Source organism: Heterocephalus glaber, unplaced genomic scaffold, assembly GCF_053883595.1.
Source record: "Heterocephalus glaber isolate CG9 unplaced genomic scaffold, H.glaber_assembly_v1.0 deba00001452, whole genome shotgun sequence".
Classification (NCBI taxonomy): Eukaryota; Metazoa; Chordata; class Mammalia; order Rodentia; family Bathyergidae; genus Heterocephalus; species Heterocephalus glaber.
In genome coordinates, this window is record NW_028258302.1 from 23,881,638 (window position 1) to 23,908,794 (window position 27,157).

Sequence of the window (27,157 nt, forward strand, 5' to 3'; positions counted from 1 at the left end):
ATGTTGTGTTGGGATCAAATTCTGATGGAGGGGCCGGGGATTTAGCTCAGTGGTTTCACTGCCTGCTGCGCAAGCGCGAGGACCCGAGTTCGATCCCTGACACCAAAAAAAAAAAATTCTGATGGAGCCTCCACCTTGTCTGCTATACCATGCCTACAGAGGGCCACCTTCCAGAAGCAGGGTGTTTTTACTTAAATTTATCACCCAGCTCCTTTGGGGCTGTAGACAAGGAGAGTGGTGGACAGGACCAAATGGTAGTTGTGGGCTCTCTAGATAGGATGGGCTGTGAGGATGCACGGACACAAGAAAACTGTATCAGGTGTGACGCACTTCCATGAGGCTTTTCTCCCCACCCCATCCTCTCCACCTCTGAGCGTCACTGGCCAACTCAGGCCAGAGGCAAGACCCAGACAGGTTGTCTGGGTCACTATTCCAGTCCAGCCATAGCCACAGCAGGGGTCATTTCCCCTGTGCTGGAAATGGAAGTTGATGGGCTGTCAGCAGTAAAATTATTCAGACCCAACCCTTTCCTCTCTGTCAGAGTTTGCCCCATTTTCCTATTTTAAAACAGTTATGGAGAGACTAAAGGAGCTGTTAAGGGTTTAACTTTGGAATCCTGGCATTCCTGTATGTGCAGAAAGGACCTCAGAGAAGTGACCATAAAATAGATACTGCTGTCCAGGAGTCTGTCCTTGTGCTGGGCTCTTGAGAGTTGGAGATGCCAGTCTGTCCTTGATCAGACTGCAGCTTTCATTAGCATTGTGAAGTTCCTTTTCCTTTTTGTAGCTGGGATCAATAAAGCTTTTAACTCCTGGGCCATGATAACATAGAATACCAGCTGCTTTTGGAATCTTTTTTTTTCCTCTTCCTTTTGCTTTTTATTGTTTGTTCATTTGGTTTTTTTGAGACAGAGGCTTGCTATGTAGTTCAGGTTGGCCCCGAGCTCACAATGATCCTCCTGCCTCAGCCCCCTGAGTGCTGGGATTACAGGCATGTGCCACCATGCTTGGCTTGGTTTTTCTTTTTAAAAGATTACATACAGCAGACACGGCACACACCTGTAATTCCAGCACTTTGGGAGGCTGAGGCAGGAGGATTGCAGGTTCAAGTCCAGCTGGGGCAACTTTGCAATTTAGCTAGACCCTGTCTCAAAATTTAAAAGGCCATGGGCCAGGGATTTAGCTCAGTGGCACTGCACCTCCCTCGAAAGCACAAGGTCCTGAGTTCGATTCCCTGATGCCAAAAAAAAATTTTTTTTAAAGGCCTGGGAATGTAGCTCAGTTTGTTGGCCCTGGATTCAGTTCTGAGTTGTCCCCCCACTCCAAAACATACCACTTGACCTATAGCTGTTTCTTGCTATCCCCAAGTAACTTGTACTTTAGATGCTATTGTGTGGCCACAGACATAATTCACACAAAGACCTTCTGGTCAGTGGAAAGGGCAAAGGTTTGAAATATTCTACATGAGTTCTGGGACAGTAGAGGAAGAAAAATAAAGTTTTAAGTGCTAGGTAAGGGCATGGCACTTTTTTGGACTTATTCATAAGTATAACTTCATTTGTATCAGCTCTTTAGAGTAGCAGTGCTTATATTTGACAGGGAGACAAAATTATAAAAATTAAGTTTCTTGTTCAGGCTGCAGAGTTAGGATTTCACCAACGTTCTTTCTGGTTGTGAAGCCCCTGAACTCTAAGGAGCCTATCTCTGAAGCTTCCTCCACCCCAGACCATCTCTGTGAGTGTGGGAAATTGCCCAGCCGGGCACAGGCATATGGAGCTTCCTGATCTCCACTGTGGTCCCTGGAAGATCCCAGCTTCTTCATCCATCTGTCCTTGTCCCACAGGAGCAATGATGTCTGGGTCCTTGACCTCGAGCAGTGGGCATGGTCCAAGCCGAACATCACCGGCCCCAGTCCTCATCCTCGAGGTGGCCAATCTCAGGTGCTCAGGAATTAAAGTAACTGTTCAGCTAACACTGTAGCATCTTTCAGTTAGAATGGGAGAGGGAGGAGGGAGTCAGGTAAGATGCCAATAGGCACTAAACCAAAGAGAATTTGTCATTCTTTTTTTGCTGGTATTTAGTTTTCAGCTTCCAATGGTCATATTATTTATAGTAGCTTTATATTATACCTATCCTCAAAGTATTTGCTGTTTCATTTCTCAGGCGAATCCTGCATTTTATGTGGCTGACTCATGTTAATATTTGACCAACAAAGAATGTATCCGTTTGGGAATCACCAGTAATTTGTTCAAGGGTTCAAAACTGACATGGTTTGGGGGAGAATGGAGAGCTTGTGATAACTAAAACACTCCATTTGGGAGCTGAGTATGCTATTTTTATTTATCACAGGCATAGGAAGTCACTTACCTGTGTCATTGTAGGTTTACTTTAAATTTCTTCTCCTCTTCAGATTGTCATAGACAATGCGACTATCTTAATCCTTGGAGGGTGCGGCGGTCCCAATGCTGTGAGTATTGCTTGTATGGCATTTCCATGCATGTGCTGCTAAGTATTCAAAACCTGCTTCTCTCGCTTACCATGGAAAAGTATACGAGACTCTTTCTGTGGCTTTTTCATTAGAGAATGCCTTGTCCACCCTGGGCCTTTGTATTTTCTGGCCTTTCCCCTTGCCCACTTTTGAGGGATTATGACATGCTACTAATCAGAGACATTTATCTCTTGAATATTCATATCTATATTCTTCCTTTTCATATTTCCTCTTTAAGCTTCAAGGTTTACTGCTATCCTTTTTTCAAAAGGGCAGGGGGAGTCAGAAAAGCAGGTGGGTAACTGCCCAAGTCCACCTGGAATTTATTTAAGAGTGCAGTTTCTGCCAGGCGTAGTGGCATATCACTGTAAGTTCGAGGCCAGCCTGGGCTCCATAGTGAGTGCAAGGCCAGACTGGACTTACATAGCAAGACCCTGTCTCAAAATACAGGAAAAAAAAAATTGCAGTTTCAGACAGTTATGGATATGTTGTTATCTATCCTCTCCTCTACACCCCATTATACACACACAAACATACAACCATGGATCAAAACAGTTACAGCTGATTCATGGATGATAAACACAATTCCATGTGCCAGACTGGACAGTGGTAGCATGTGTGTGGATGAAGGTGAGAGTGGATGCATACACACCTGAGTGTGTAACTGAGGACATGACTCCTCTCTGAGGCTTACACACTTTCTAGACCAGACTGCCCCACATTGAGACTGCAGCTCTACGTGTGCAGTATGGTGTGTACTGCACCTGAGTCCTGTTGTCCGATCCTTTTCTTACAGCTTTTCAAGGACGCTTGGTTGTTGCACATGCACTCAGGTCCCTGGGCCTGGCAGCCACTCAAGGTAGAAAATGAAGATCATGGGGCTCCAGAGCTGTGGTGCCATCCAGCCTGCCGGGTAAGCAGGGAGCTGACAGGCTCGCACCAGAGGTCCTCAGCTGGAAACCAAATCAGTCTATCAAATTTCAGAGGAAATTTGTACAGAGATAGAAAACACTTTGTTGACACAAAAGAGGTGGACATTGAGTATTAGCTCCTTTGTCATTTCCTACATATATAAATGGGAAAAATTACATGGTCCCTATGCATCTTTTAAGTCCCAAAGTCCTTTAAATTTCCTTTAAGTCCTTTAAACTTCATTGTCCATGAAATTTTCCCCCGAGTTCCACAAAGGAAAACTGATTTCTTCCTCCATTCTGTCCCAGTGACACCGCTTATCACACTAAAGCAACAGTTGTTCCCATGTCTAGGGCTAGGGATTTAGCTCAGTGGTTCTGCTGCCTGCCTCCCAAGTGGAAGGTCCCAAGTTCAATCCCTGGTACAAAAACAAAAATGTGCCTGTTCCCATGTCTATATGTCCTTCTAGCCTAGAGAACAGTCTACATTATTTTCATCTCCATATAAGTCATCTATATCTCAGGTCTACAAAATACCTGGCATATTAGCTGAGCATAGATTAAGTGCATGCTTGTAACCTCAGCTGCTTGGGAGGTTGAGGCAGGAGGATTGTAAGTTTGAGGTCAGCCTGGGCAGCGTAGCAAGAATCTGTCTCAGAATAAAATAAGAAAGTGTAGGGCCTGGGATTTAGCTCAGTGGTATCGTGCCTGCCTCGCAAATGCAAGGTCCTGAGTTCAATCCCCAGTACTGAAAAAAAAAAAAAAAGACAGTGCAGCCAGGTATGGTGGTATGTGCCTATAATCCCAGCACTCGGGAGGCTGAGGCGTAGAATCACTGTGAGTACGAGGGCAGCCTGGGGTATTTAGTGAGTTTGCAGGGCAAGACCCTGTCTGAACCTCCCCCCTGCCAAAACAAGAAAGTACTGGAAATGTAGCTCAGTGGCAGATCTTTTGTCTAGTATTCACTAGGCCCCGAGTTTAATCCCTGGTACCACAAAAAAATAGACAAAATGCCTGGCACATTGGACTGCTTATGCTTAAACATTTGTTGGTTGAAGGATCCACACTGTAGAAGAGGCTGTGAGCACAGTCCTTTGTCTTCCAGGTGGGACAGTGTGTGGTGGTCTTCAGCCAGGCTCCCAGTGGGAGAGCCCCCCTCAGCCCCAGTCTGAACTCTCGCCCATCACCTATCAGTGCCACTCCTCCAGCCCTGGTTCCTGAAACCCGAGAGTACCGCTCGCAGTCTCCAGTAAGGAGTATGGATGAAGCTCCTTGTGTTAATGGCCGCTGGGGAACACTGAGGCCCAGGGCTCAAAGGCAGACTCCCTCAGGCTCCCGGGAAGGGAGCCTCTCCCCGGCCAGAGGAGATGGCTCTCCTGTCCTCAACGGTGGGAGTTTATCTCCAGGAACAGCAGTTGTCGGTGGCTCTTCCCTGGACAGTCCTGTGCAGGCCCTATCTCCAAGCACTCCTTCTGCTGCTGAAGGATACGACCTAAAAATGGGACTTTCTTTAGCCCCTCGACGAGGGTCACTACCAGATCAGAAAGATCTGAGACTAGGGTCCATAGATCTGAGTTGGGACCTAAAACCTGCTTCCAGTAGCAATCATATGGATGGCATGGACAACAGGACAGTTGGGGGGAGTGCGAGACACCTTCCAGAACAGACCAATGGTGTACATACCCCTCCGCACATGGCCAGTGCCCTCACAGGGGCTGTCTCACCTGGTGCCCTGCGCCGGAGTCTAGAGGCCATCAAAGCAATGTCATCCAAAGGCCCCTCTGCCTCTGCAGCGCTAAGTCCTCCTCTTGGGTCTTCTCCAGGCTCCCCTGGGAGCCAGAGCCTGAGCAGTGGAGAAACAGTACCCATTCCCCGCCCAGGCCCAACAGGACCTGGCCAGGGAGATGGACATTCCTTACCTCCCATTGCCCGCCGCCTGGGCCACCACCCGCCACAGTCCCTCAATGTTGGCAAGCCCTTGTACCAGAGTATGAACTGCAAGCCCATGCAAATGTACGTGCTGGACATTAAAGACACTAAGGAGAAGGGGCGGGTCAAATGGAAAGTATTTAACAGCACCTCTGTGGTTGGACCACCTGAAACCAGCCTGCACACAGTGGTCCAAGGCAGGGGTGAACTCATCATATTCGGAGGACTCATGGACAAGAAGCAGAATGTGAAGTACTATCCAAAAACAAACGCCTTGTACTTTGTGCGTGCAAAGAGATAATGTGTTCGAATCTCCTTTCCTTTTCTGTGGCTTTTAATTTGGAATTTTCCAGTGTGCAAGCATTTGGACTAAGAATTGGGAAAACAGTAACATTATTCCCTTAAACCAAAACTCCAATGCCCAGTCTAACTCACTCCAGGCTGGGATCAAATCTTCATTAAGACAAAAATTATATATAAAAAATATATTATATAGCTAACTCTGTTTACAAAAAAGGGAGAGATCTCCATCCTAGTTCAGATAAAATTGTTGCTGTGTTTTAGCAGAGGCTATGCTGCCTTTTTCTACTTTGCTGATAACTAGACCAAGAATCATTATGTTTCCAATAGAAACTGAAGAGCCCCTATACATCTCTATGTGGCCTTCTCAGAATTAGAGAATGGGAAGGGCATGGCTAAGATGCAAAGGTTTCAGTGCAGCCCCCACCTCTGCAGGTGCTGGCAGGGTGAGAGAGACTCAGAAGAAAACCACAGAGGACCTGTGACTGCTCTGCAGGATGCCCTGTGCCTGGTCCATTTCTACCCTCTCTGTGACCCTGGGGAAGTCACCCATCAAGGGATTTCTTTTTTCCAAGTGTGCCAGGATCATTGAGGAATGTTATGCAGCCGACGTCTGTCCACCTTGTGTCCGTTGGTCCTTTGAGTGCTCCCTACATGTCTCAGAAAACATTTGCTGTCTGATTATGGAATTTTCTGACAATCATGTTTGGTTGCAAGTTCCCAAAACCTGTATTTGTTCTCCTTGTCCTTATTTTAGAATTTTTGTTCCCAGAGGCTGTATTTTCCATTTATAGGCTGCTCTCCACCCCTCACACCCTTTTTCATAGGGATTTCCTAAGCCCTAAAACCTTTCTTACTTTATTTCTTTCACAGATCTCAGGTTCCTAGAGAAATCAGATGCTTCTTAGAAATATTTCCAGAACCTTTTCCCTGGTATTGCTATGGGGCAAGTATGGAATTCTAAGATGCTAGTACTATAAAAAAATCCTTGAAGCATCAAAAGGCACTTTTTTCCCTAAGGGCTTCTTTTTAGTCCGTGCACATTGGGCACACTCATCCATATTTGTAGAATGTGGAGGTTGGTCCTGGAAGGGATCCTAATAACAGTTCCCTGGGTGGGTGGGGTTGTGTCCCTGTGACATGTGTTCTTGTGCCTGGCTGTTGACAGCTGACCAGATTGCGTATCATGTACTTGACCTTCATGATGCCTGGCTGCCCAGGTGAGCGGCTTCCTCACTTGTGCTTGTCTTGAAGTTCATGTGTCACCCACACCCAAACAAGGCTTGGGTTTTAGCTTTCCCTTTATTTCTGAGATAAGGTACAACCAAGTAAGAACATTTCTTTGGTTAATACAGAAAGTTAGAAGTTAACTAGACTCTAAACCATGGCTGGGACACAGGAGATATCAAATGAGTTTATTTCAAATGGGACCATTGAAATCTGGGGTTTTGGTGATTTCTCATCAGTGGATAGATTTTTGTTACCTTTAGGGTTTAAATTTCAAAACATGTTTCCCACCCCCATGCCCCTTTCTCTTGTTAGCATTTCCTAGGCACAAGCTGTTGGCAGCTGGCCCTGGGTCTTGGCCCCCAGCCTGTACTTCACAGTCCTCTTGATTAGGGTGTTTCCTCCTGTTGCATCATGCTGAATCCTCCCCTGCCTGTCCACTTTTCCTGTGTGGTCTTGGTGGGAAAGGCCTCCGGTGCCAAGCCCAGGGAAGGGCCAGCTTGAAGGGAGGTTGCCTGTGCCTGAAGCTGCTCTACTGTTCCCTCAGAGGAGGGACAGACCACGTGCCTACTTCCTCTGGTGTCACACTGCTCAAAGCTGTGCACAGGGCTTTCCAATTCCCTGTTCTGCGCTGTTGCCGGTCCTTCCTTGGCCAAGACTGTTGATCATTTGGGCTCCTGATCTACAAGGCAAAGCCAGCCTAGAAGATTAGCAATCTAGAAGGTTCAGCATCATTGCTGTTGCTGAACCTTGTCTGTGACATTGAGTTTGTGCGTGGATGGTGCCTCCAAACTTGGTTCCCGCATAAGTGTATTGTATTTGGAAGCCTGAAAGTTCAGAATCTCTACTTTGTAATCTCTGTGTCCTGTGGCCTTCCTAAGCCACTGTTGATTCCTCTGCTTTCCCAAGTTGGCAAGTGACAGAAATGTTGATTCTATTAGAAAGTAATGTGGTTCCTCTCAATTCCACACACCCCAGTGTTACCCACACCGCTGGTAACCAGACTGTCCGATTACAGCCCTCTGAGAAAAACCTGCCTCATCCATACCCCATGGTGTGGGTTTCAACTCCTGGGCACTATGGGTGTAGACTGTGGGAAACCAACTCAACATAGTCAGGTGATTGTCTCCTTGGGCCCTTAGGAGGCCACCTGCAGTGGGTGTCTCAGAGCCATCAGATCGAATGGCACCACAACCTTGTTTTTGAGGCAATACCAATTTTGTCTTAAAATTCACTGAGAAATGAGACAAAATATTTTTGTTTAAACCCTCAGGATCACCTTAAGGAAATATTTATCGGTATTTAAGTATTTAAAACACATCTTGTTTCTACTTGAAGCTTTAACCCCTCCATTCCTACAAGTGTGCCTTTGAGAGCCCCTAGGTCATATTGACTTCACTGGTCACCATGCCGACCTCATGTACGAATTTGAGTCTCTTCCACCCTCCTGGACAGAGCTTCCTGATCTCTCATTCCACATATTATGCAGCAGAGAGCGTCTTTAGTTTTGTTCCTATTTCTACCCTTCTTCTACACATGGGTGGTGGGCTCCATAACCCCACCCTCCCTCCACATTCTAGGAGCACCAATTCAGTGTCAGAACAACCTTAAATTTTGTTTTTAAGGCAATATGGGACTTACTTTCCTCCTAGCCTTCTGTGGGTTGATTTGCTTTTAATGTTTGCATTTATAGCAAGAGCTGAAACCATGAACTATCTAGGAGCTATGTTGGAACACTTTATAATAAAGAAGAGGAGAAAGAAAGAAAAGCAGCATAAGAAGTCTTGACTTTGGAGGATGGAAAGCCACTGGCCAACAGAGAACAAGAGGATATTTCCCTTTCCTTCACCTTGTCTACTGGTTTCCTCTGTTTCGCTTTTTCCCTTCCCCTTCAGAGTGATACACCTGGTTGGTCTGTCTGTCCTTGTCTTTCTGGTGATCCTGGCATGGTAATGTGCTCTGCTTTGCATTATCTGTGGTCTTGCACCAGCGCAGCTGTCAGTGGGAAGGATCTGAACCCACCTAGGGCAGGAAGCCCATGTTCAGCTCTCCCCTGGAACTGTGGAAGGCCTGTTCTCAGCAACTCCCTCCCCCATGTTCATTGTGAGTGAGAGCAGACCTTAGGCGTGGGCTCTGTTGTACTCTCTGTACCTGCTCTGCTCCCTCCCACCAACCAGGGTTCATGTCAGTGCACATCCATCATTCCCTGGCAAGGCTGGTGCTGTGAGTGATGTTTCCCATACAATTTCGGGGTGCCAGGTGGCTTACCCTGAGATAGTCATTTTAGGCACATAACAGTGTAGGAATGAAAATGAATTTCATGGATATTTAAATCTATCAATTTCATTTTTTGTTATTGTTTTCCCCTGATGAATTTTTAGCAGTTTAACAAATAAAACAAAATGGACAGAATTGTCTTGCCTGTTTTATTAGTATAGAAAAGGAAAAAAAAAACATTGCTGTGCTGGGGATTTAGATCAGTGGTTCCGCCGCCTGCCTCGCAAGCACAAGGACCCGAGTTCGATCCCCGGTACAAAAAAACCAAAAAAAAACATTGCTGTGATGGAAATTAATTGAAGTTAGAAGCAAGGTAGTTGGACTAGGCATGGTGGTGCACACACTGCAGTCCCAGCACTCTGGGAGGCTGAGGCAGGAGGATGGTTAAGTTTGAGCCAAGCCCACCCTGGGCAACTTAGACCCTGTCTCTAAAGAATTAAAGAGGGAGGGCCAGGGATTTAGCTCAGTAGTTTCACCATCTGCCTCACAATCGAAAGGCCCTGGGTTCAATCCCTGGTACCAAAAAAAAAATTTAAAAGGGATAGGGAGGGCCAGGGATTTAGTTCAGTGGTTCCGCTGCCTGCCTCGAAAGCAGAACGCCCCAAGTTCGATCCCTGGTACCAATCAGTCAGATCAATAAATGAGATAGGGACATAGCTTGGCACAAAGGCCCTGGGTTCAGTCCCTAGCACTGAGAAAAATAAAGCAAGATAGGTGAAGAGATGCTCTGTCTCCTTTAGCTGGGTTGTGTTTGTGGGGAGAGGGAGAGCTGGCCTTCCCTGGACAAGCACCATCTAATAAACAAGCAGCTTCTCACACCATTCGTGAGGACTTGGTGCCACCTGCAGTGAAGACCCAAGGGAAGTGATGATCTTGGAACAGAGCCCCAAGGGCCAGGACACCATCTGCACCATCACTAGCCTCCTAAGCAAAGATGAAGTTACTGGACCCCAGGGTCTTGAAGCATTATAGCAAGTGCTAGTTGGTGCGGGACACAGGCCAGAAGCCATAGAGGGTCTTGATTAAATCCTGCCTCTCCTGTTCACTACTTAATCTTGAATACAAGTGTCCTCATCTGTAAAGGTAGTTGTTTCTTCCCTACAGAATCAGGGAGTGACTGAAGTTGTATGAAACATGCTAGCTTCCGAATGGCCAGGCGTGGGGGTGCATACCTGTAATCCCAGTACTCTGGAACCTGAGGCAGGAGGATTGCTGTGAGTTCAAAGCCGTCCTGCGCTACATAGTTCAAGGCCAGCCTGAATTACACAGTGAGACCCAGTCTCAAAAAAAAAAAGTGCAAGCGCCTGACAAATAGTGGGCAGCCGTTGCCTGCCCACACAGGCCCAGCACAGCAATCTCCAGCCAAGGGTTTTACTTTTAGTTTTATTGCATACCAGGGCCAAAGGCCTGTGCTTGTTTGGGTGTAAATTACAAGACCTAGTTAGGGAAGGGGCAGCCATGCTTGAGTCACTGCCCCATGTCTACCTTCAGCCCAAGCCCCTGTGCTCCTTGGGAGAGGGGCCTGTGTGTCACTGCTCCGGGCCTGTTCATCTCCCTGCAGGTGCAGCATCCCCAGCCAAGGCCCGCCCTCTGCTGCCATGGCTGTGGCCGTTCCTCCCCTCCTGATAGCACTGCCAGCCTCAGCACAAGCAGCATTCCTGCGGGTGCTGTGCGCAGGCTGATCTCATCATGCTGGAAGTGTTGAGGCAGAGACCAATTATCTGCGTGGGAGCAGATGACAGCCGGTTTATGCATCACCTGTAATCACCTACATGCCCTTTCAACTCTTGAGATTTAGCTCTGTGGTTTCAGAAGAGGCATAGATTTTTTTTTTTTGGTACCGAAGATCGAACTCGGGTCCTTGCGCTTGCGCAGCAGGCAGCGAAACCACTGAGCTAAATCCCCGGCCCCAGGCATAGATTTTTTTTAAATGGCTCTATCACTGAGCTGGGACAAGCCATCCCACCTCTTTGAGCCTCTGCTTTTATCATTAAAAGTAATGATGACACCATCCTCATTGCAGCAAGTTAGCCAAGAATATTGACCATTGAATGGATGTGGTTCCCAGAAAGGCCACCTGGGGGCATTCTGTGAAAGGCTTTGAGTGCCCCTGGCCTCTAGGCGGGGCAGTAGGGGAGGATACAGGCTGGGCAGGAGGCAAGGACTTGGCCATTTCTCCCCCTCTCTGTTAAGGAAGCCTGGGTGGCACCCCTGCCTACCCTGTGTCTCACTCCCGGCATCATCTCAGGCTGTCCTAGCTGTTGGAAAGTCAGTGTCTTCCCACAGGCCCTGTCAGCATGCAGCAAGCCAAACTAATGTCTTAAGTAGGTGCCAGAAAGTCCTAGCAGAGTGGTGTGCCCCCACCAGGGAGTCTGTGCCTGCCCACTGCTGGGAAGGGAAAGAGAAGCCCTGGAGGAGTGAGTGAGGCCAAGCGCCTGAAACTGACCTGGAGAAGGCTTGTTCTCAGCAAGCATTCCCTGAGCGACTGCTGATCCCCAAAGGGCTGAGACAGTAGACAAAAGCAGCCTCTCCACAGGAGCTCAGAACCTGCTCAGAGTCAGGGACATGTCATGCTAGCTTAATGAAGAAGATAGGTCCTGAGCTTCTAAGGGCAGAAGGCAGTCCAGGTATCATACCAAGAAGATCATCTGCAGCCACCACAGCCAGCCAGGAGCAGGAAGGCTCAGGGCAAGTCCTTGTTGTCTTAGTTCATTTTGCTATGACATACCATTAACCGGGTAATTTATAAACAACAAAAGTTATTTTCTCACTGTACTGCAGGCTTGGGGGTCCAGAATCAAACCACCAGCAGGTTTGCTGTTTGGTGACCCCAGTCTCCCTCCTGAGGTGGTGCCCTTTTACTGCTCCCTTAGGAACGCTATGTCTTCATGGACAGAAGGGCAAATTGGCTCCCTCGGCATTTTTATAAAATTTGTAATTCCAGTCATGCACAGAGTCTCTGACCTCATGATATAATCACCTAAAACACATTGGCAATTCAGTTTGAACACATGATTTTGGGGACATTCATTCCATAGCACCTGGCCGTACCCTGCCAAACTGGCAAAGGGCATATGAGGATCCAGCCTTTCTTGGGATCCCAGATGGGTAGGGTCTGGATGTCATCTTGCAGCTAGTAATGCAGGATGTTGATAGGCCTGTAGGCCCCCCAAGGAAACAGACACGACCAGTCCCCACCACACCCCCCAAGTAGGAGGCAAAAATGCTGTGCAAAGCTGGGTATAGCACACCCGTGATCCCAGCACTCTGGGAGGCTGAGACGGAGGATCGCAAGTTCAAGCCGAGCCTGGCAGTTTAGTGACCCTGTCTCAAAAATGAAAAGTAAAAACCGAGTTTGGAATGTATTTCAGTGTGAAGGCCCAGTACCACACATGTGCGCACGCACATGCACACACACACACACACACACACACACACACACACACGCACACAGAGACTACTCAAGGCCCGGTGATAGGACTGAGGGCATTGCAGAGTGACGTGTAGATGGGACGTGAGAACACTTCTTAGGGAAATCACCACGTATGGGCCAGGGCTTGTGCCCCTGGAAAGACCGCAACTGAGGAGTGCAAGCCCCACCCCAGCCATGTTCCCTAGCATTTAGGTAGCGCCCCCTCCTCCAGTGACTGGGCCCCAGGGCAGGGGGTGAGGGGCAAACAGAAACTTGAAGAGTGTTGAAAGTACAGAGAATGAGAAACAGCTGCACTCAAGTTTACCAGGAAATCATGGAATTAAAATGCCCATCAGAGAGGAGAGGGGCTCAGAGACTGAGTCAGAGAAAACGAAGTTTCTTGGGGTTTTTTTTGTGGTGCTGGAAAATAAAACCAAGGGTGTTGTGCATGCTAAGCATGCACTGCACACTGAGCTACATACACCTCCAGCCCTGAGGTTCTACTTCTTTCCTGTTGTGGTGCTAGAGATTGAACCCAGGACCTTTCATGTGCTAGGCAAGTGTTCTACTGTTGAGCTACACCCCTGGCCCTTTTAATTTTTCACTTTGAGACATGGTCTTGCTGTTTGCCCAGGCTGGCCTTGAGTTTGCAATTCTCTTGCCTCAGCCTCCCAAGTCCATGGGATTACAGATGTGTACCACTGTGCCCTGCTGGAAGTTCTGTTTCTTACCCATCTGCACCTGTGATGGTAAAAATTCATACTTGTTTCAATGAGGAATGAAGCCAAGGGTGCCTGGAACCCAGAGGAGCGGGCACATGGCGCACACAGGAGGAGCCAGGACTCGTGTGCAGGACACAGAGCAGCATGTGTAAAGGCACAGAGGTCAAGGGGTATTCCAACCTTGAGGACACTGTGACTAAGCCAGAGGGTGGAAGTGGAGAACAGACTGGGAGTAGGAGAGGTGGGGCCCAGGAACATGTCCAGGCCTCAGCAGTGGCAACCAGGAGAGGACATCATCAAGACGTGTTGTGTGGCTGGGGCTGGGGCTCAGTGGGACAGTACTTGCCTGACACGCTGGCCTCGTCACAGGTGACCAGATTTGGGAGAGGAGGTGTCTGGCCTGCCCTTCTCCCTGCATTCAACAGCTACATGTGGACTGTAGGCCCTACTGGTTGCCAGCCATTGTCCCCACCCTGTGGACTTCACCTTTGAGCAAGGGATAGGGGAAAGGGACAGACAAGTGTGTGAACAGCTAAGCAAGGCTACCTACCCTAGAGGGTGATGTGGCAGAATGTGACAGTGTGTTGTAGGTTCACTCATCTAAGAAGCCCTTTCTATAGCAGCAGCATGGCAGCTGAGACTTGTAGAGAAGCCAGCCATAAACCAGGCACCACTGGTGGTGCATGTCTATAATCTCAGCACTCTAGGAGCCTGAGGCAGGACGATCAAAAGTTCAAGCCCAGCCTGTGCAATTTAGTGACTTAGCAAGACCTTGTCTCAAAATAATAGAAAATACAAGGGCTGGGGAAGTAGCTCAGTGCAAAGGCTCTGTGTTCAATCCCCACTACTGGGAAGAAAAAATTTAAAAAACCCAGTTATGGGAAGATGTGTGAGGTAGAGCGATCCCTGCAGAGGGAGCAGCAAGAACAAAAGCCTTGAGAGATGATCCATCCACAAGCCAAGGAGAGGCCTCAGGAGCAGCCACCCTTGTGACAGACCCCTTGATCTCTGACTTCTGGCCTCTGGAACTGAGACAAGGTTCTGTCCTCTAAGCCCTGCCCTCGGGGCTCTGTCCCCAGCCAGAGCCAGCTGGCACACAGAGGCAGGGCAACTCTGAGGAGCACCTGGGCCCCCAGGCAGCCTGCAGCTCTCACCTCCAGGCAGATGACGGAGCCCCGGTGCTCTCAGAATACCCACAGCTGCTCCCCTCTCAGGATGTCCCAGTTGCGGATGGTGGCATCGGTGCAGCCCATGAAGGCTGTGCAGCCAGGCCCATCCAGCACCAAGCACAGCACGGTGCCCGTGTGGCCCTGCAGCATCTGGTGGCAGCAGCCACTGGCCACCTGCCACACCTTGGCTGTGCTGTCTGAGCTGCCTGTCACTAGGAGCCCCCCAGCCTCAGCCTCTTTTGCACAGGAAGCATCCCAGGGGGCAGAGTAGGCCAAAGTCAGGACACAGTTGGAGTGGCCCCGAAACTCCCGGAACACCTGCCCCTTGTCACAGTCCAGACTCGAGCTGTCCAGTCATAGGAGCTGATGAAGAGCTGGTCGTTGGCAGCCAGGATCCTGGAGCAAGAGGTGAAAGGCAGTGGCCAGAGCACAGAGCATTGCCGGAACCCATTCAATCTCCACGAGCACTGCAGCAGGACAGCCTCCTTCCTGGTCTCCGGCCACCCACCACACTCATCTTCCACCATCAAGGTCAAAATGCCATCCTTCCTGAAGCCCTCCCTGACTGGATCCCCTCCATGTGCTGAGCCCCTGCTGGCCTAGCCCCTATTGCAGCAGGGATCAAGGCTCAAATCCAGTAGAAACCAAGCCTCAGACACAGCAGGGACCAAGGTTCAGAACTGTATCCTTGCTCTGCTCACAATAGCTGCTCCACACAGTTGTATAGGTATGAAAATGGGCGTTATAGCTTGTGTCTAGATGTTCCCCTAAAGCCTCATGGAGTCATGGGGGCACATTTCACAGGTGGCTAGATCTAGAGTGTGTGGTTCTGGACTCAGAAGTGTATGATTACTAAATCAGTCCACCGGTTGGTTTAGTATAGTTCTGGTTAAGATTAAGGGTGTGAGTGCTATACCTGCCCTAGGGCAATGGCCTGCATAGAACATAAGGGACAGAAAGAGGGCTAATGTGCTCTCCCTTGCCTGCTTGCCGTGGTCTGTTTCTCCTCTGTGATACCCCTCTGCCATGACATCCTGCCTTGGAGCCAGCCAATTATGTATGGACTGAAAGCGCAACAAACTAACCCAAATAAATTTTTCCTCCTTTAACTTTGGATGTCAGGTATTTTGTCTCAGCAATGAGAAAAGTAACTAAGTGGGACCTGACTGTACCTGACCAAGTGGTTCAGGAGGAGCCTTTGGAACTGGCTTATAGAAAGAGTTTGGAAAGGTTTGGAGATGCCAGCTGGAAAAGCAACCCTGGAACACTGAAGACTGTATTTGATGGGAGATTCTGGTCAGAGCTCAGAAGACTAGAATGCTGATAGAAATGCTGTGGTAAAGACCAGGCTCCGGAGATTTCTGCTTGAAGAAGGACTTCACTGACAGTTGGACTCCAGATGATGTGCGTTATGTCTTGGCAGAAATTTTGTCAGCATTTTGCTCATGTCCAGAAACTTTGCCTGAGACTGAGATTAAAGGCAGCAGACTAATCTTGAAGAATAAATTTCAAGGCAGTCTAATGTTGAAGCCATGGCATGGCTACTGTTGGGCGCTTTTAGCCAGATTTATGTTGAGAATAAAGAGCAAAGAACCCAGCAGAATGATTCAAAACATTGTGAGCATGGGGCCGGGGATTTAGCTCAGTGGTTCTGCCACCTGCCTCGAAAGCTCAAGGACCCAAGTTCAATCCCCAGTACCAAAACAAAACAAAACAAAAACCCCATTGTGAGTTTGGCCAGAAAGGAATCTCTGGTAAAGTTGCAGCCTGCGAAGATGGAAGAGAGAAGAAATTGGTCCCTGAAAAGACTTGCAAGAAAAAGCCAAGTATTTCAGAAGGCACTGAAAAGATAGCCTGAGGGCATCACAAGAACCAGTAGGACTCTAGCCTTTGAAGCCTCAGTGCTGCAAAGGTGAAAAACTGCTTTGAGAAGAGAGCCCTAACGCACCATGTTCCAGAATGGTGGCAGCCTAGAGAATTTGTTCCTTGGGATTGGATTCAGAGTGCTCAGTGATCCAGGCACTCGACCCCTACAGCCAAGAGAGAAGGAGGCCTGGCTACTGCTCCAGCTGGCGGCAGACCCAGTGTCACCCACATGGTGCTGGTTTTAGGTGCATACAGAATGCAAGAATTGCTGGGCATGATGGCATGTGCCTGTAATCCTAGCACTTAGGAGACAGAGGCAGGAGGATCGCCATGAGTTCCAGGACACCCTAGCCTACATAGTGACTTCAAGGCCGGCCTGAACTACAAAGCAAGACCCTGTCTCAAAACAAAACAAAAGGGGCCGGGGAGTGCAAGGTCCTGAGTTCAATCCCTGGTACCAAAAAAAAACAACAAAAAAACCCCAACTCAGAATGCAAGAGTTGTGGGGTCAGGAAGGCTTCCACTCAGATTTCAGAAGAAGGCCTGGGAGGCCAGGCAGTGTGCCCCTGAGAGGGCAGTGTGTGAAGCTGTGAGTGTGAAGCCCAAGGTGCAGTGGAGACCCCAGAAGTCTGGAGAAGCCAGGAACATGGACCTTCTGAGGAAAGGTGCAGGGACGGAGCAGAGCTGGCCCCAGAGAGAAGCCATGGGGGCTACAACCACAGGCAGTGCTACAAGGGTGGAACCACCAAAGCCCTTTGGAGTTCACAACTGTCACAGACTGCTGGGGATACTGGAAGTGGAACTATAGGACTTAATGTTTGCCCTGCTGGATTTTGGATTTGCTTTGGTCCCATTCCTTTGTATCTCCCTATTTTATTTTAATGAATTTTGTTTTATCCCATTCCCCTGCCTCAAACCCCTCTCCTCCCTATTTTATCTCCCTATTTGTACCTTTTGGGATGTAAATGTCTATCTTGTGCCATTAAAAGTTGGAAGTGTTTAAAAAAAAAAAGAACAAAGGCCCTGAGGTGGGCCTGCGCTTGAGTGCCAGGAGAGGAAAAGCCAACAGGGCTGGAGTGCTGGAGTACTGGAGTGAGGGGCCCCGAGGGCCATGGGAGGGAGATTCCAGGGGCTGTGGGAAGCCAGAGGAGGGTGTTAGGCCTCGGGCCCTGTCTGCTTCCCCTCAGGATCCTCAGGCAGGGCAGCCAGGCCTCACTCTGACCTGTCTTCACCTGCCCACTCAAGCCTCTGTGTGTGCCCCGGGGCCTCCAGTCTGCCCCAGGGTGTATCTGTGTCCCTGCTGAAAGCTGCTTTCAAGGCCTTGTTGGAGGTGCAGAATAAATCCTTGGGAGATGAGACCAGGAAGACCTGAGCAGGTTAACCAGAGGGCTCTCCACCAGCAGGGCCACAGGGAGATGGTCCACCCGTCTTGCCTGAGGACAGAGGCCGTGCCCAGGAGCCTAACCCACTGCTGTAGGACTGCAGGCTCACTGGCTCCTGTTGCAGAAAATTGGTTCTGTGGACTGGGGAACATTTATTCTCTTGAGAGGTGGAAATCCTGGGAAGAGATGGCCCATCCCCTAGGAGGGTACTGGCCCATTTTACGGGTATGGACCCAGTTGTTTTTTGTTTTTTCTTTTTAAGAAACAAGCATTCTTTGGATTTTTCTCAACATACTCCTTTTATCTTAGGTTCAGGCTCCTGCTCTTTACTTTTTTAATTAAGTCAATTTATGGACTTTCAGTTTTCCTGAGGAATTTTGGGTGTGATGGGTCTGGGAAAAAAAGAGCCTAAATTTAACCAAGGGAATGCTGATATAGATCACCTTTTAAAAGTTCACCGTTGAGGGCCAGGGATTTAGCTTGGTGGTTCTGCCGCCTGCCCTGCAAGGGCAAGGACCCGAGTTTGATCCCTGGTAACAAGAAAAAAAAAGTTCATTTTTAGTTATGGTTTCCTTGTCTCCTTTCTACCTGTCTTTTATTTCCTCAACCTCAGCAGGACACACAATTTAGTGATCACAGGGCACAGGAAGGCAGAACCCATGAGACAGAGATGGTCCACAACTGTCCTGGTGAAATGCAGTTTTGATCAGTCACTCCCAGGCCCCAGCAGTAACGTTAATCTAAATGAGGTCTACAGGCTCTGAGTATGTGGAAGCCCTAATGCCAGGCAGACTATATATTTTTTTTTTGGTACCAGGGATTGAACTCCGGTCCTTGCACTTGCAAGGCAGGCAGCAGAACCACTGAGCTAAATCCCTGGCCAGGCAGACTGTATTTGAAGATGGGTCCTTTAAGGGGGTAATTAAATGCGATCATGGCCAAAGGGCCCTAATCCAATAGGACTGGTGTTTTAGGAGAAGAGAAAATGTCACCAGGAGAGTGGGTGCGGAGAGGAGGCCACGTGAGGAGGACACAATGAGAAGGCAGCCTCGCCAGAAATCCACCCTGCCAGCACCTCGAGTTGGGATTTACAGCCTTCAAAACTTCGGAAAGTAAATCTGTGCTGCTTAAACCCCCATTCTGTGTTACTCAGTCACAGCAGCCCAAGCTGACTAATATACACCCTGAAGGTAGGTAAAAAGGAGACAAAGAAAATCAGGATTTTAAAATTGTACTTTTAAGAAAAACTACAAGCCAGGTGTAGGTACACGCCTGTAATCCCGGTATTTGGGAGGCTGAGGCAGAAAGATCACAAGCCAGCCTGGACAAATTTGCAAGACTATCAAAAAAAAAAAAAAAGGACATGTAGATCAGGGAAAGAGGACCCCTGGGTTCTATCCCCAGACAGTAATAAATATTAATTAATTTTAAATAGATCAGTAATATTAGAAGCAATAATTAAACGAGCATTGCTATGGAACAGGCACTGTTATAAAGAATCCTGCTGTATAACATATATGGCATTTTACATCCACTTCAAAGAAGAGAAACAGGCACAGCAGGCGTGGAACATTTCTGGAGAGGGAGGGATTTGGTCAAGTTTGGGAGGAAAGACTGGAGCGAGGACGGAGTGATGAAGCGGACCCATGATCCAGAAGGGAAGGTTCGGTCCTCGTGTCAGTGCAGCGCTAGCCGAAGAAGTCATAGGAAGCGCTAACACCTCGAGGACCCCAGCAGCCCCGCCCCGCCCTTCGTCTCCATGGCAACAGCCTCTGCACATGCGCCTCGGGCTCCATCCCTGGGCCGGCGGCGCTTACCAAAGCCGACGCAGGCCAGGCGGAAGCGGGCGTCGGGAGCTAGGCTAGGCGGTGGAGCGCAGCGCGGGCTTTTAAAGGGACCATCTCCACCGCAGTCGATTTCATGGCGGGCACTGCTGACGGTGAAGGCTGGGTAGCCCGGGGAGTCGGGATCGAGGAGGTAGAGGAGAGGCAGGTCTGTGTGAACTCCCCTCACTAAAGCGGTAAGGAACAGATCCTTTAAGGAGGAGTTGTCCAGATACACTTCCCGGGAGAGGAATTGTGCAAATACCTTTCCCCAGCAGCAGCGGGATGACTGTGCCCGAGAGAAGGAAGAGGGGCTAGGGAATTGCCCTTCCGGGTGGGGAGCTGGGGCTCCGTGAGAAAGTGAGGGAGCAGTTAGGAGGGATCACAGGTCCGGCTTGGGATAGTTACGCCTCCCACCTCTGCTCTCCTCGTCCTGCACCTCCTACCTATTGGCGTGCTCAGTCATGACCAGACCAGCGCACGGCTCCGTGATTGTCCCAGACTGGCACGAGACAGCCGAGGGCAAGGAGTACTTGGCCTGCATCCTGCGCAAGAACCGCCGGCGGTTGTTTGGTAAGTGTCCCCTTCCCCAGCTTGTCGTTGCTCCCTGGGGAGGACAGTGTAACCTTTGCTCGGTGGGAATGCATAGAAGCAAAGCAGTGAGGACCTGCTCCAGTGTGCTCCTGGGCCTTAGGGGCTCCTGCAAGCCCCATTCCTGGGCCCCACCCCCAAATCTCCCCAGAGCTGATTCCATCAACAAAGCCAGCAACATGGAATCGGCGGAAACCCTGCCAGCCACCGCTTTCATCAGAGATGCTGTTGATTGAGCCCTCACTTGGTGGCGGGCCCTCTGCTGGGCAATGGATCCAGTGGGCTCACATTTCACTTAGCAACATGTGTCGGGGTCGCGCCCTAGTAAGGAGAGAGCAGCCTCTTCCGTCTCTGCTGTCCCAATGCAGCCAGCGCGAGGCTGTTAGCCGAGGGGCCTGGCTTCAGCTGCCAGAGCCCAGCCATGGTGAGAGAGACAAAACTGGCAGGCTTAAGACCAGGGAGGGAGTGAGAGCGCAGTCCACTCTAGGACATTCAGGTCCTTAGCCTGTAGGCCTGTCTTTATCTTGACAGTTTTTGTTTGTTTCCTTTTTTATTAGTATATGTTTGCTATACATAATAATTACATTCATCTTGGGTGTGCTAGTTGTATGTTAAAAACACCCGCAAAGGTCTCAATACATTGATTCTATTGGTTTTATTTGAAAATACTTTTGTTTATTTTTCTCTATTAAGGAAAGCTGGGCATGGGGGTGCATGCCTGTAATGGTGTCACAGGAAATATGAAATATTATATCTCCTAACCTGTTAACTGTATGATAGGCTGAGTTCTTGTTCTCTAGAAATCGAAGAATGAGTCCTAGGAACGATGAAGGTTGAAAGTAAGAAGATATTAGGGCCAGGGATTTAGCTCAGTGGTGCCACTGCCTGCCTGGCAAGCGCAAGGTCCTGAGTTTGATCCCTGATACCAAAAAAATAAAGTAGGAAGATATTTATTGATAGGAAAGCTCCTGAGGGGCAGGAGGGGTCCCAAGTGGGTAGCCCAAGGACCCCACTTTATACAGAAGTTTTATACGGTGAAGCTGACGTTCAGTGTGGTACAATGTGGATACAATGTGCGCCATTGCCATGAACATCCAATAAGGTTACAAGTATAGTCACTTAGGTAATGGTGGTCCAATTGGGAAGCAAGTCACATAGCAAGCATGGATGGAAAGAACAAGGATTCTCCTAGGGGGCCGTGGGTCCAGAGGTCTCTGGTCACTCCCAGGGTGGTCGATGCCTATCTATACTTCACTAAGCCCAGTTCTTTGAAGAAGTATGTGGGTCTGGTCATCTTGTCTCCATCTTGAGGCCTGGTGTTTAGCCAATATCCAGCTGTGGTTTGTTTCACCTTTGTCCTGGCCCTCTTGAAGACTTAGCCCTATCTGACTGCCTATAATATTTCTACCTATCTCATCTATCTGTAATAATAGCAGCAACTCAGGAAGCTGTGGCAGGAGGATCACAGATTGGAGGCTAGCCTCGGCCACTTAGACATGGTCTCAGACTAAAATATAAAAGGGGATGGGGGGCCGGGGATTTAGCTCAGTGGTTCCACCGCCTGCCTCAAAAGTGCAAGGTCTTGAGTTAGGTCCCCAGTACCCAAAAAAGGAGCGGGGATAGGTCCTGGCATGGTGATGCATGCCTGCAATTCTACCACTGGGGAGGCTGAGGCAAAAGAATCACCATGAGTTGGAGGCCACCCTAGGCTACATAGTGAACTACATAGGGAGACCCTGTCTCAATAAAACGAGGTGGGGAAGGCCCAGGGATGTGACTCAGCAGTAGAGAACCCCTGGGTTTGAGCCCCAGTGCAGAGAAAGAGAGAATTGTGAAGAACCATACTCTTGTGTGTGGGAAATCTAGAACATTATCACAGTAGAATTAAAAATTATCTTATGCATCAAATTTTTTAAAAGATTGGGTGATGGGCCAGGGATTTAGCTCAGTGGTTTTGTCTCCTGCTGCACAAGCGCAAGGAGCCAAGTTCGATCTCCAGTACCTAAAAAATTAAATAAATAAATAGATAGATAGATAAATAAATGAAAAAGATTGGGTGAAGCTGAGCATGGTGGCACACACCTGTAGTCCTAGCACTTGGGAGGCTGAGGCAGGAGGATCACCACAAGTTCAAGGCCAGCCTGGGCTATATAGTAAGTTCAAAGCCAGCCTGAACTACATAGTGAGACCCTGTCTCAAAAAAAGCAAAAAACAGGGCCGGGAATTTAGCTCAGTGGTTCCACTGCTTGCCTCGAAAGTGCAAGGTCCTGAGTTCGATCCCCGATACCAAAAAAAAAAAAAAAAAAAGGCAAAAAACAAAATAAAAAAGATTGAGTGTTATTTGGAGTGGTCTAAGGTCTTGCTCACGGGGCCCCACTGTTCTAGGTAGACTTCTCACCTAAGGTCCTATTAAAATGCAGACTCTGATCCTGTGGGTCTGGGCCATGTAAATGAGGTTTACATTCCTAATAAGGTCCTAAGACACCAGTGCTGATTTTATTATTATTGTTATTATTATTTTGTTGTTGTTTGTTTATTTGCTTTTTGAGACAGGGTCTCATTATGTAATTCAGGCTGACTTTGAACTCACTCTGTAGCCCTAGCTGGCCTCAAACTCATGGTGATCCTCCTGCCTCAGCCTTCCAAGTGCTGGGATTACAGGGGTGCACCACCATGCCTGGCTCTTAATAGTTCTTTTAAAAAAAAAAAAAAGTTCTTTTTTTGAAGAAATTTACATGCATTAAAAGACAGAAATATTAACTGTGTTACATTGACAAATGGATCCACCTATAACTTAATACCTCCATCACAACATAGAATATTTTATCTCCCTACAAATTTGCCACCACACCCAGCTGGGACTAAGTATTTTAGAACTATAGTCCTCTGAGATTTTGGATCCAAACTCTTAGTGTTTCTACACAAGATACGGCAGTTTATATATCCTTTGTATCTCAGGAACCTTACATTAGTGTCTTTTGCATGTATAGGAGTTAGGCTAGAGTCCTTTATTACTAAGGATAGCTGGCAGACCAGGGTTTCTAAATAATGTACTTTTTAAAAAGAGATGGAGTCTCAGAGAGAGAGAGACTCGTTATATTGCTCAGGTTGGCTTCAAACTCCTGGGCTCAAGCAATCCTCCTGCTTCAGCCTCCTGAGTAGCTAGTTCTACAGACATGTGGGACTGTGTCTGGGGCCACATTTTTTTTTCTGAAGAAATTACAACAAGCATCACTGACTAACATGACCATCGTCTCTTTCCGTCCCCCACAGTAGCTGGGAACACTGGATGTGGAGTCACCCAGACCCAAGCTTGACCCAGGCTCCACCACTGCCTAGCTGTGTATCTCTGGACAAGTGAACTCCAGCCTCAGGTTCCTCCTCTGTAAAGAGGGGCAAATCATTGCCCTTCCCCCACAGAGTGCTGGGGAAATGAATAAGGGACATGTATATAGCAGACTGAGCACTGAATGTTTGCTGAGGGTTGACTTTGTTTTCTTTTTTTCCTAGAATTTGAACCCAGGGCCTTTGCGCTGAGCTACATCTCTAGCCCTTTTTGTTTTATTTTGATTTTTTTTTTGTACCGGGGATCAAACTCAGGACCTTGCGCTTGCGAGACAGGCAGACAGGCAGACAGGCGGTGGAACCACTGAGCTAAATCCCTGGCCCCATTTATTTTTTATTTTGAGACAGTCTTGCTAAGTTGATCAGGCTGGGCTCAAACTTGTGATCCTCCTGCCTCAGCCTCCCAGAGTGCTGGCATGACAGGTGTGCTCCACTGTGCCTGACCAAGTGTTGACTCTTAGTGTGTTTATTATGTGTTCAGTTGTGTTGAGTGGAAGAGATGAGGGAAGGTAGGACCAGTAACGGGAATTACTGTATGCAGAGCACATAGTCCTTATCTATGTCATAGTATAGGGCAGCCAGAACTTAGAGGAATGGCAGTGATTATTTGAACTTTTTTTCCAGTGCTAGGGATCAAACCCAGAACCCTGTGCACACTAGGCAAGCACTCTACTACTGAGCTACATTGCTGGACCTTTTAAATTTTACTTTGAGACAGGGTCTTGCTAAATCGTCCAGGCTGGCCTTGAACATGGAATCCTCCTACTTCAGCCTGCTGAGTACCTGGACTAACAGTCATGTGCCACTGTGCCCTGGGTAGGACTTTGAATTTTTTTTTTTTTTTTTTGGTATTGGGGATCAAACTCCAGACCTTGCACTTGCAAGGCAGGTACAGGAACCACTGATGGACTTCTAATTTTTGTAGTGTTATCCTTACCAGCAGGTACCTTGGGGATTAATAGCTGGGGATGCCCACCTGAGTGTGTCATCCAGCCCCCTAAAAAGGTCAAAAACAGCTGATAAATAGGAATAGGTCTTAGTGTATTAACTGTGAGAACTTAGGTGTTCTGTGTCTCCCGGGCCTCTGTAATATTAGGATGAGTACTGAGAACCTTAGATGGTTGGTTAGATCTGAAGAAGTGCTTAGACACTAGGTGTAGTGGTGCACACCTGTAATCCCAGGATTTAGGGAGGTTGAGGCAGTAGGATTGCAAATTCAAGCCCAGCCTGGGCAATTTAGCAAAACCCTGTCTCAAAAAAATAAAAACGAGTGGGGATATAGATCAGTAGTAGAGCACTCCTGGGTTCGATCCCCAGCACCAAAAAAAGAGAGAAAAAAGAAACCCTTAGAGATGATGTTATTCATCTCAGGCCCGTTGGGCAAGTTCAGGACTGACTCCCTAACTGCCTGGCTCCTCCTTGCTCTTCCCTCAAGGGCTGCTTGAGCGGCCGCTGCTGTCCCCACCTGTGGCCATTGACACTGCCAGCTACAAGATCTTCGTGTCTGGGAAGAGTGGTGTGGGCAAGACGGCACTGGTAGCCAAGCTGGCTGGACTGGAGGTGCCTGTGGTGCACCACGAGACCCCCGGTGAGTGGGCCCTACCCAGTGCCATCCTCGGGGGCCTCTCTAGGGTGAGGAAAGACCCTGGATCTCACCACACCAGCTAGGGTCTGTCCCCAACCTCCCACCTCTTCCGTGACCTTGAAAAGCCACTTTTCTCTGAGCCCACACTGGCTCCCCTGTCCCACGGGTGCACCAGAGGCTCCTTCAGGGCAAGGCACTGTTCCTACCACAAGACAGACGTCTCCCAGAGCAGGGCCCATTCCTTCCACATCAGATTGGGGATGTCCCAGAGCCCTGTTCCTTCCTGGTCACCTGTCCCCATCCACTGCCACCTCTTCCATGCTGCACGGCTGACCCTAGTCTTCCCCAGGCATCCAGACCACTGTGGTGTTCTGGCCAGCCAAGCTGCAGGCCAGCAGCCGGGTTGTCATGTTCCGCTTCGAGTTCTGGGACTGCGGGGAGTCTTCGCTCAGAAAGTTCGACCACATGCTGCCGGTGAGCAGGTGGCAGGCTGGATCTGGGGGCCTTGGGAGCCTGAGTTGGGCCTGAGTGAGCTCAGGGTGGTATCCTAGGCGGGAGAACCCTGAGTCATCCCTGAGACTCCCAGCCGAAACTTCGCCCTAGGACAGCCACTCCCTGCTCTGGGCCTCAGTTTCCCCATCTGTGAGAGAGATTGTTACTGATTCTTCTGGGGCCCTGCAGCTGATTAGAGGACTCTGGTTCTGTGGGTTTGTGGCCACACTTGCCGAGAGCTGGTTGTCTATCCCCAGGCTTGCAAGGAGAACGCAGACGCCTTCCTCTTCCTCTTCTCCTTCACCGACCGTGCCTCCTTTGAAGACCTGCCTGGGCAGCTGGCCCGCATTGCAGGCGAGGCCCCTGGTGTGGTCAGGATGGTCATTGGCTCCAAGTATCCTTTGGGTATCCCTGGGACATGAGAGTCCACCCTGACAAGCACAGAGCAGGAGGGTCAGAGACCCTGCCTCTGTCCAGCTGCGGGTCCAGACGTGGGCTTTTTCATTAAGGGTGCTACATGGCCACCCTAGCCCCTGGGTGTGGGGCCCTGGTGGCTTGGGCAGCAGAGATGCCTGGCCAGGATCCTTGACAGGGCCCTTCCAGATTCGACCAGTACATGCACACTGATGTGCCTGAGCGGGACCTCACCACCTTCCGGCAGGCCTGGGAGCTGCCCCTGCTTCGGGTGAAGAGCGTGCCAGGCCGGCGGCTGGTGGATGGGTGCACACTGGACGGCCGGGCTGGGTTGGCTGACATTGCCCATGTGCTCAATGGCCTCGCTGAGCAGCTGTGGCACCAGGACCAGGTGGCAGCCGGCCTGCATCCCACCCCTGCAGAGAAGACCCCTGGCTAAGAGGTGGTGGGATCATGAGTACACACCTGTGGCTTCCACGCCCAACCCTTAGGTGACCCAGGACTGAGGGAAGGACCTGGGGCCTGACCCAGGGCAGGCACATGGGTCCCACCCTGAGACCTATCGGGCAAGGGTCTGGTCCCAGAAGTGTCTTCCTGAAGGAATACATGGCAGTGAGATGGCGACACAGGGCTCCAGGACACGGCTCCAGAGTCCAGATGTTTCCCCACCTCTCGCTGCCCTTTCTCCTTCTGCAGCACCCATGGAGGGTGATGGAGGCTCAGCAGCTCCCTGGATCTCGGGCAACTTCGACAAAGCCTTATTAGTTGAGGTGACACCATCCATTCTGTCAGATAAATCCTGGAAACCCAGTTGCCCAGCTCTGTGGAAGTGTTTTTCTCTTCTTAGGTCTCACCTCAGGAGGAGTGAAAGTGGACACCCATTCAGAGACCCCGGGATCTTCCCAACTGACCCTGGGGCCCCAACATCCAGTCCACAGACAGGGATGAGGGCAAGTAGAAGGTTACTGGGTGGCTTCTGTGGACCAGCCCCAGGCTGGGGCCCATTCTGCCCACATCCTTTCAGCCAGCCCACCACTCGGTCATGTGGAGCTATGGCAGGGCTTAGGAGGTGCCCTCCCCCTGTGTGCCCAGGAGGCACGTCCTCCATTCTGGTGCTTTCCTCATCACGAGATTGCCTGGCTGGGCCCTGCCAGCCCAGGAGTTAGAAAGCACCAAGGGCAGAGCCAGAGGGCGAACCTGGTGGGGTCAGCTATGAGCTGGGCTG

The 27,157-nt window shown here is 49.4% G+C and overlaps 2 protein-coding genes across 6 annotated transcripts in view; both read left to right on the plus strand.

Moving 5' to 3' along the window:
- Fbxo42 (F-box protein 42) overlaps window positions 1-9,266 on the plus strand; it is a 91,850-nt gene extending 82,584 nt beyond the window's left edge. For both annotated transcript variants that reach the window (XM_021262867.2, XM_004850367.3), the window contains 4 exons: window positions 1,843-1,939; window positions 2,410-2,466; window positions 3,284-3,400; window positions 4,504-9,266. In XM_021262867.2, coding sequence (XP_021118526.1) covers window positions 1,843-1,939; window positions 2,410-2,466; window positions 3,284-3,400; window positions 4,504-5,628 — 1,396 coding nt within the window. In that variant the 3' untranslated portion in view covers window positions 5,629-9,266. The remainder of the gene's footprint in view (window positions 1-1,842; window positions 1,940-2,409; window positions 2,467-3,283; window positions 3,401-4,503) is intronic.
- Window positions 9,267-9,411: 145 nt separating this feature from the next.
- On the plus strand, window positions 9,412-26,742 carry Cplane2 (ciliogenesis and planar polarity effector complex subunit 2). Of its 4 annotated transcripts, none has more exons than XM_087215733.1 (6): window positions 9,412-18,872; window positions 19,968-20,078; window positions 24,877-25,029; window positions 25,376-25,500; window positions 25,776-25,912; window positions 26,122-26,742. In XM_087215733.1, exons 2-6 carry the CDS (start codon window positions 19,970-19,972, stop codon window positions 26,369-26,371), a joined length of 774 nt encoding a protein of 257 aa, XP_087071859.1. In that variant the 5' UTR covers window positions 9,412-18,872; window positions 19,968-19,969; the 3' UTR covers window positions 26,372-26,742. The 4 variants fall into 4 exon arrangements, with proteins under 4 accessions (XP_087071859.1, XP_021118527.1, XP_012929819.1 ...); XM_021262868.2 differs by lacking the exon at window positions 9,412-18,872 and adding an exon at window positions 18,891-19,674; XM_013074365.3 differs by lacking the exon at window positions 9,412-18,872 and adding an exon at window positions 18,892-19,702.
- Window positions 26,743-27,157: the final 415 nt, after the last annotated feature.

Coding starts and splice junctions, on each gene's coding strand:
- Cplane2 (XM_087215733.1), top strand. CDS start 19,970: ATGACCAGACCAGCGCACGGCTCCGTGATTGTCCCAGACTGGCACGAG. Junction 25,501..25,775: donor AGTTCGACCACATGCTGCCG/GTGAGCAGGTGG, acceptor GTCTATCCCCAG/GCTTGCAAGGAGAACGCAGA. Junction 25,913..26,121: donor AGGATGGTCATTGGCTCCAA/GTATCCTTTGGG, acceptor GGGCCCTTCCAG/ATTCGACCAGTACATGCACA.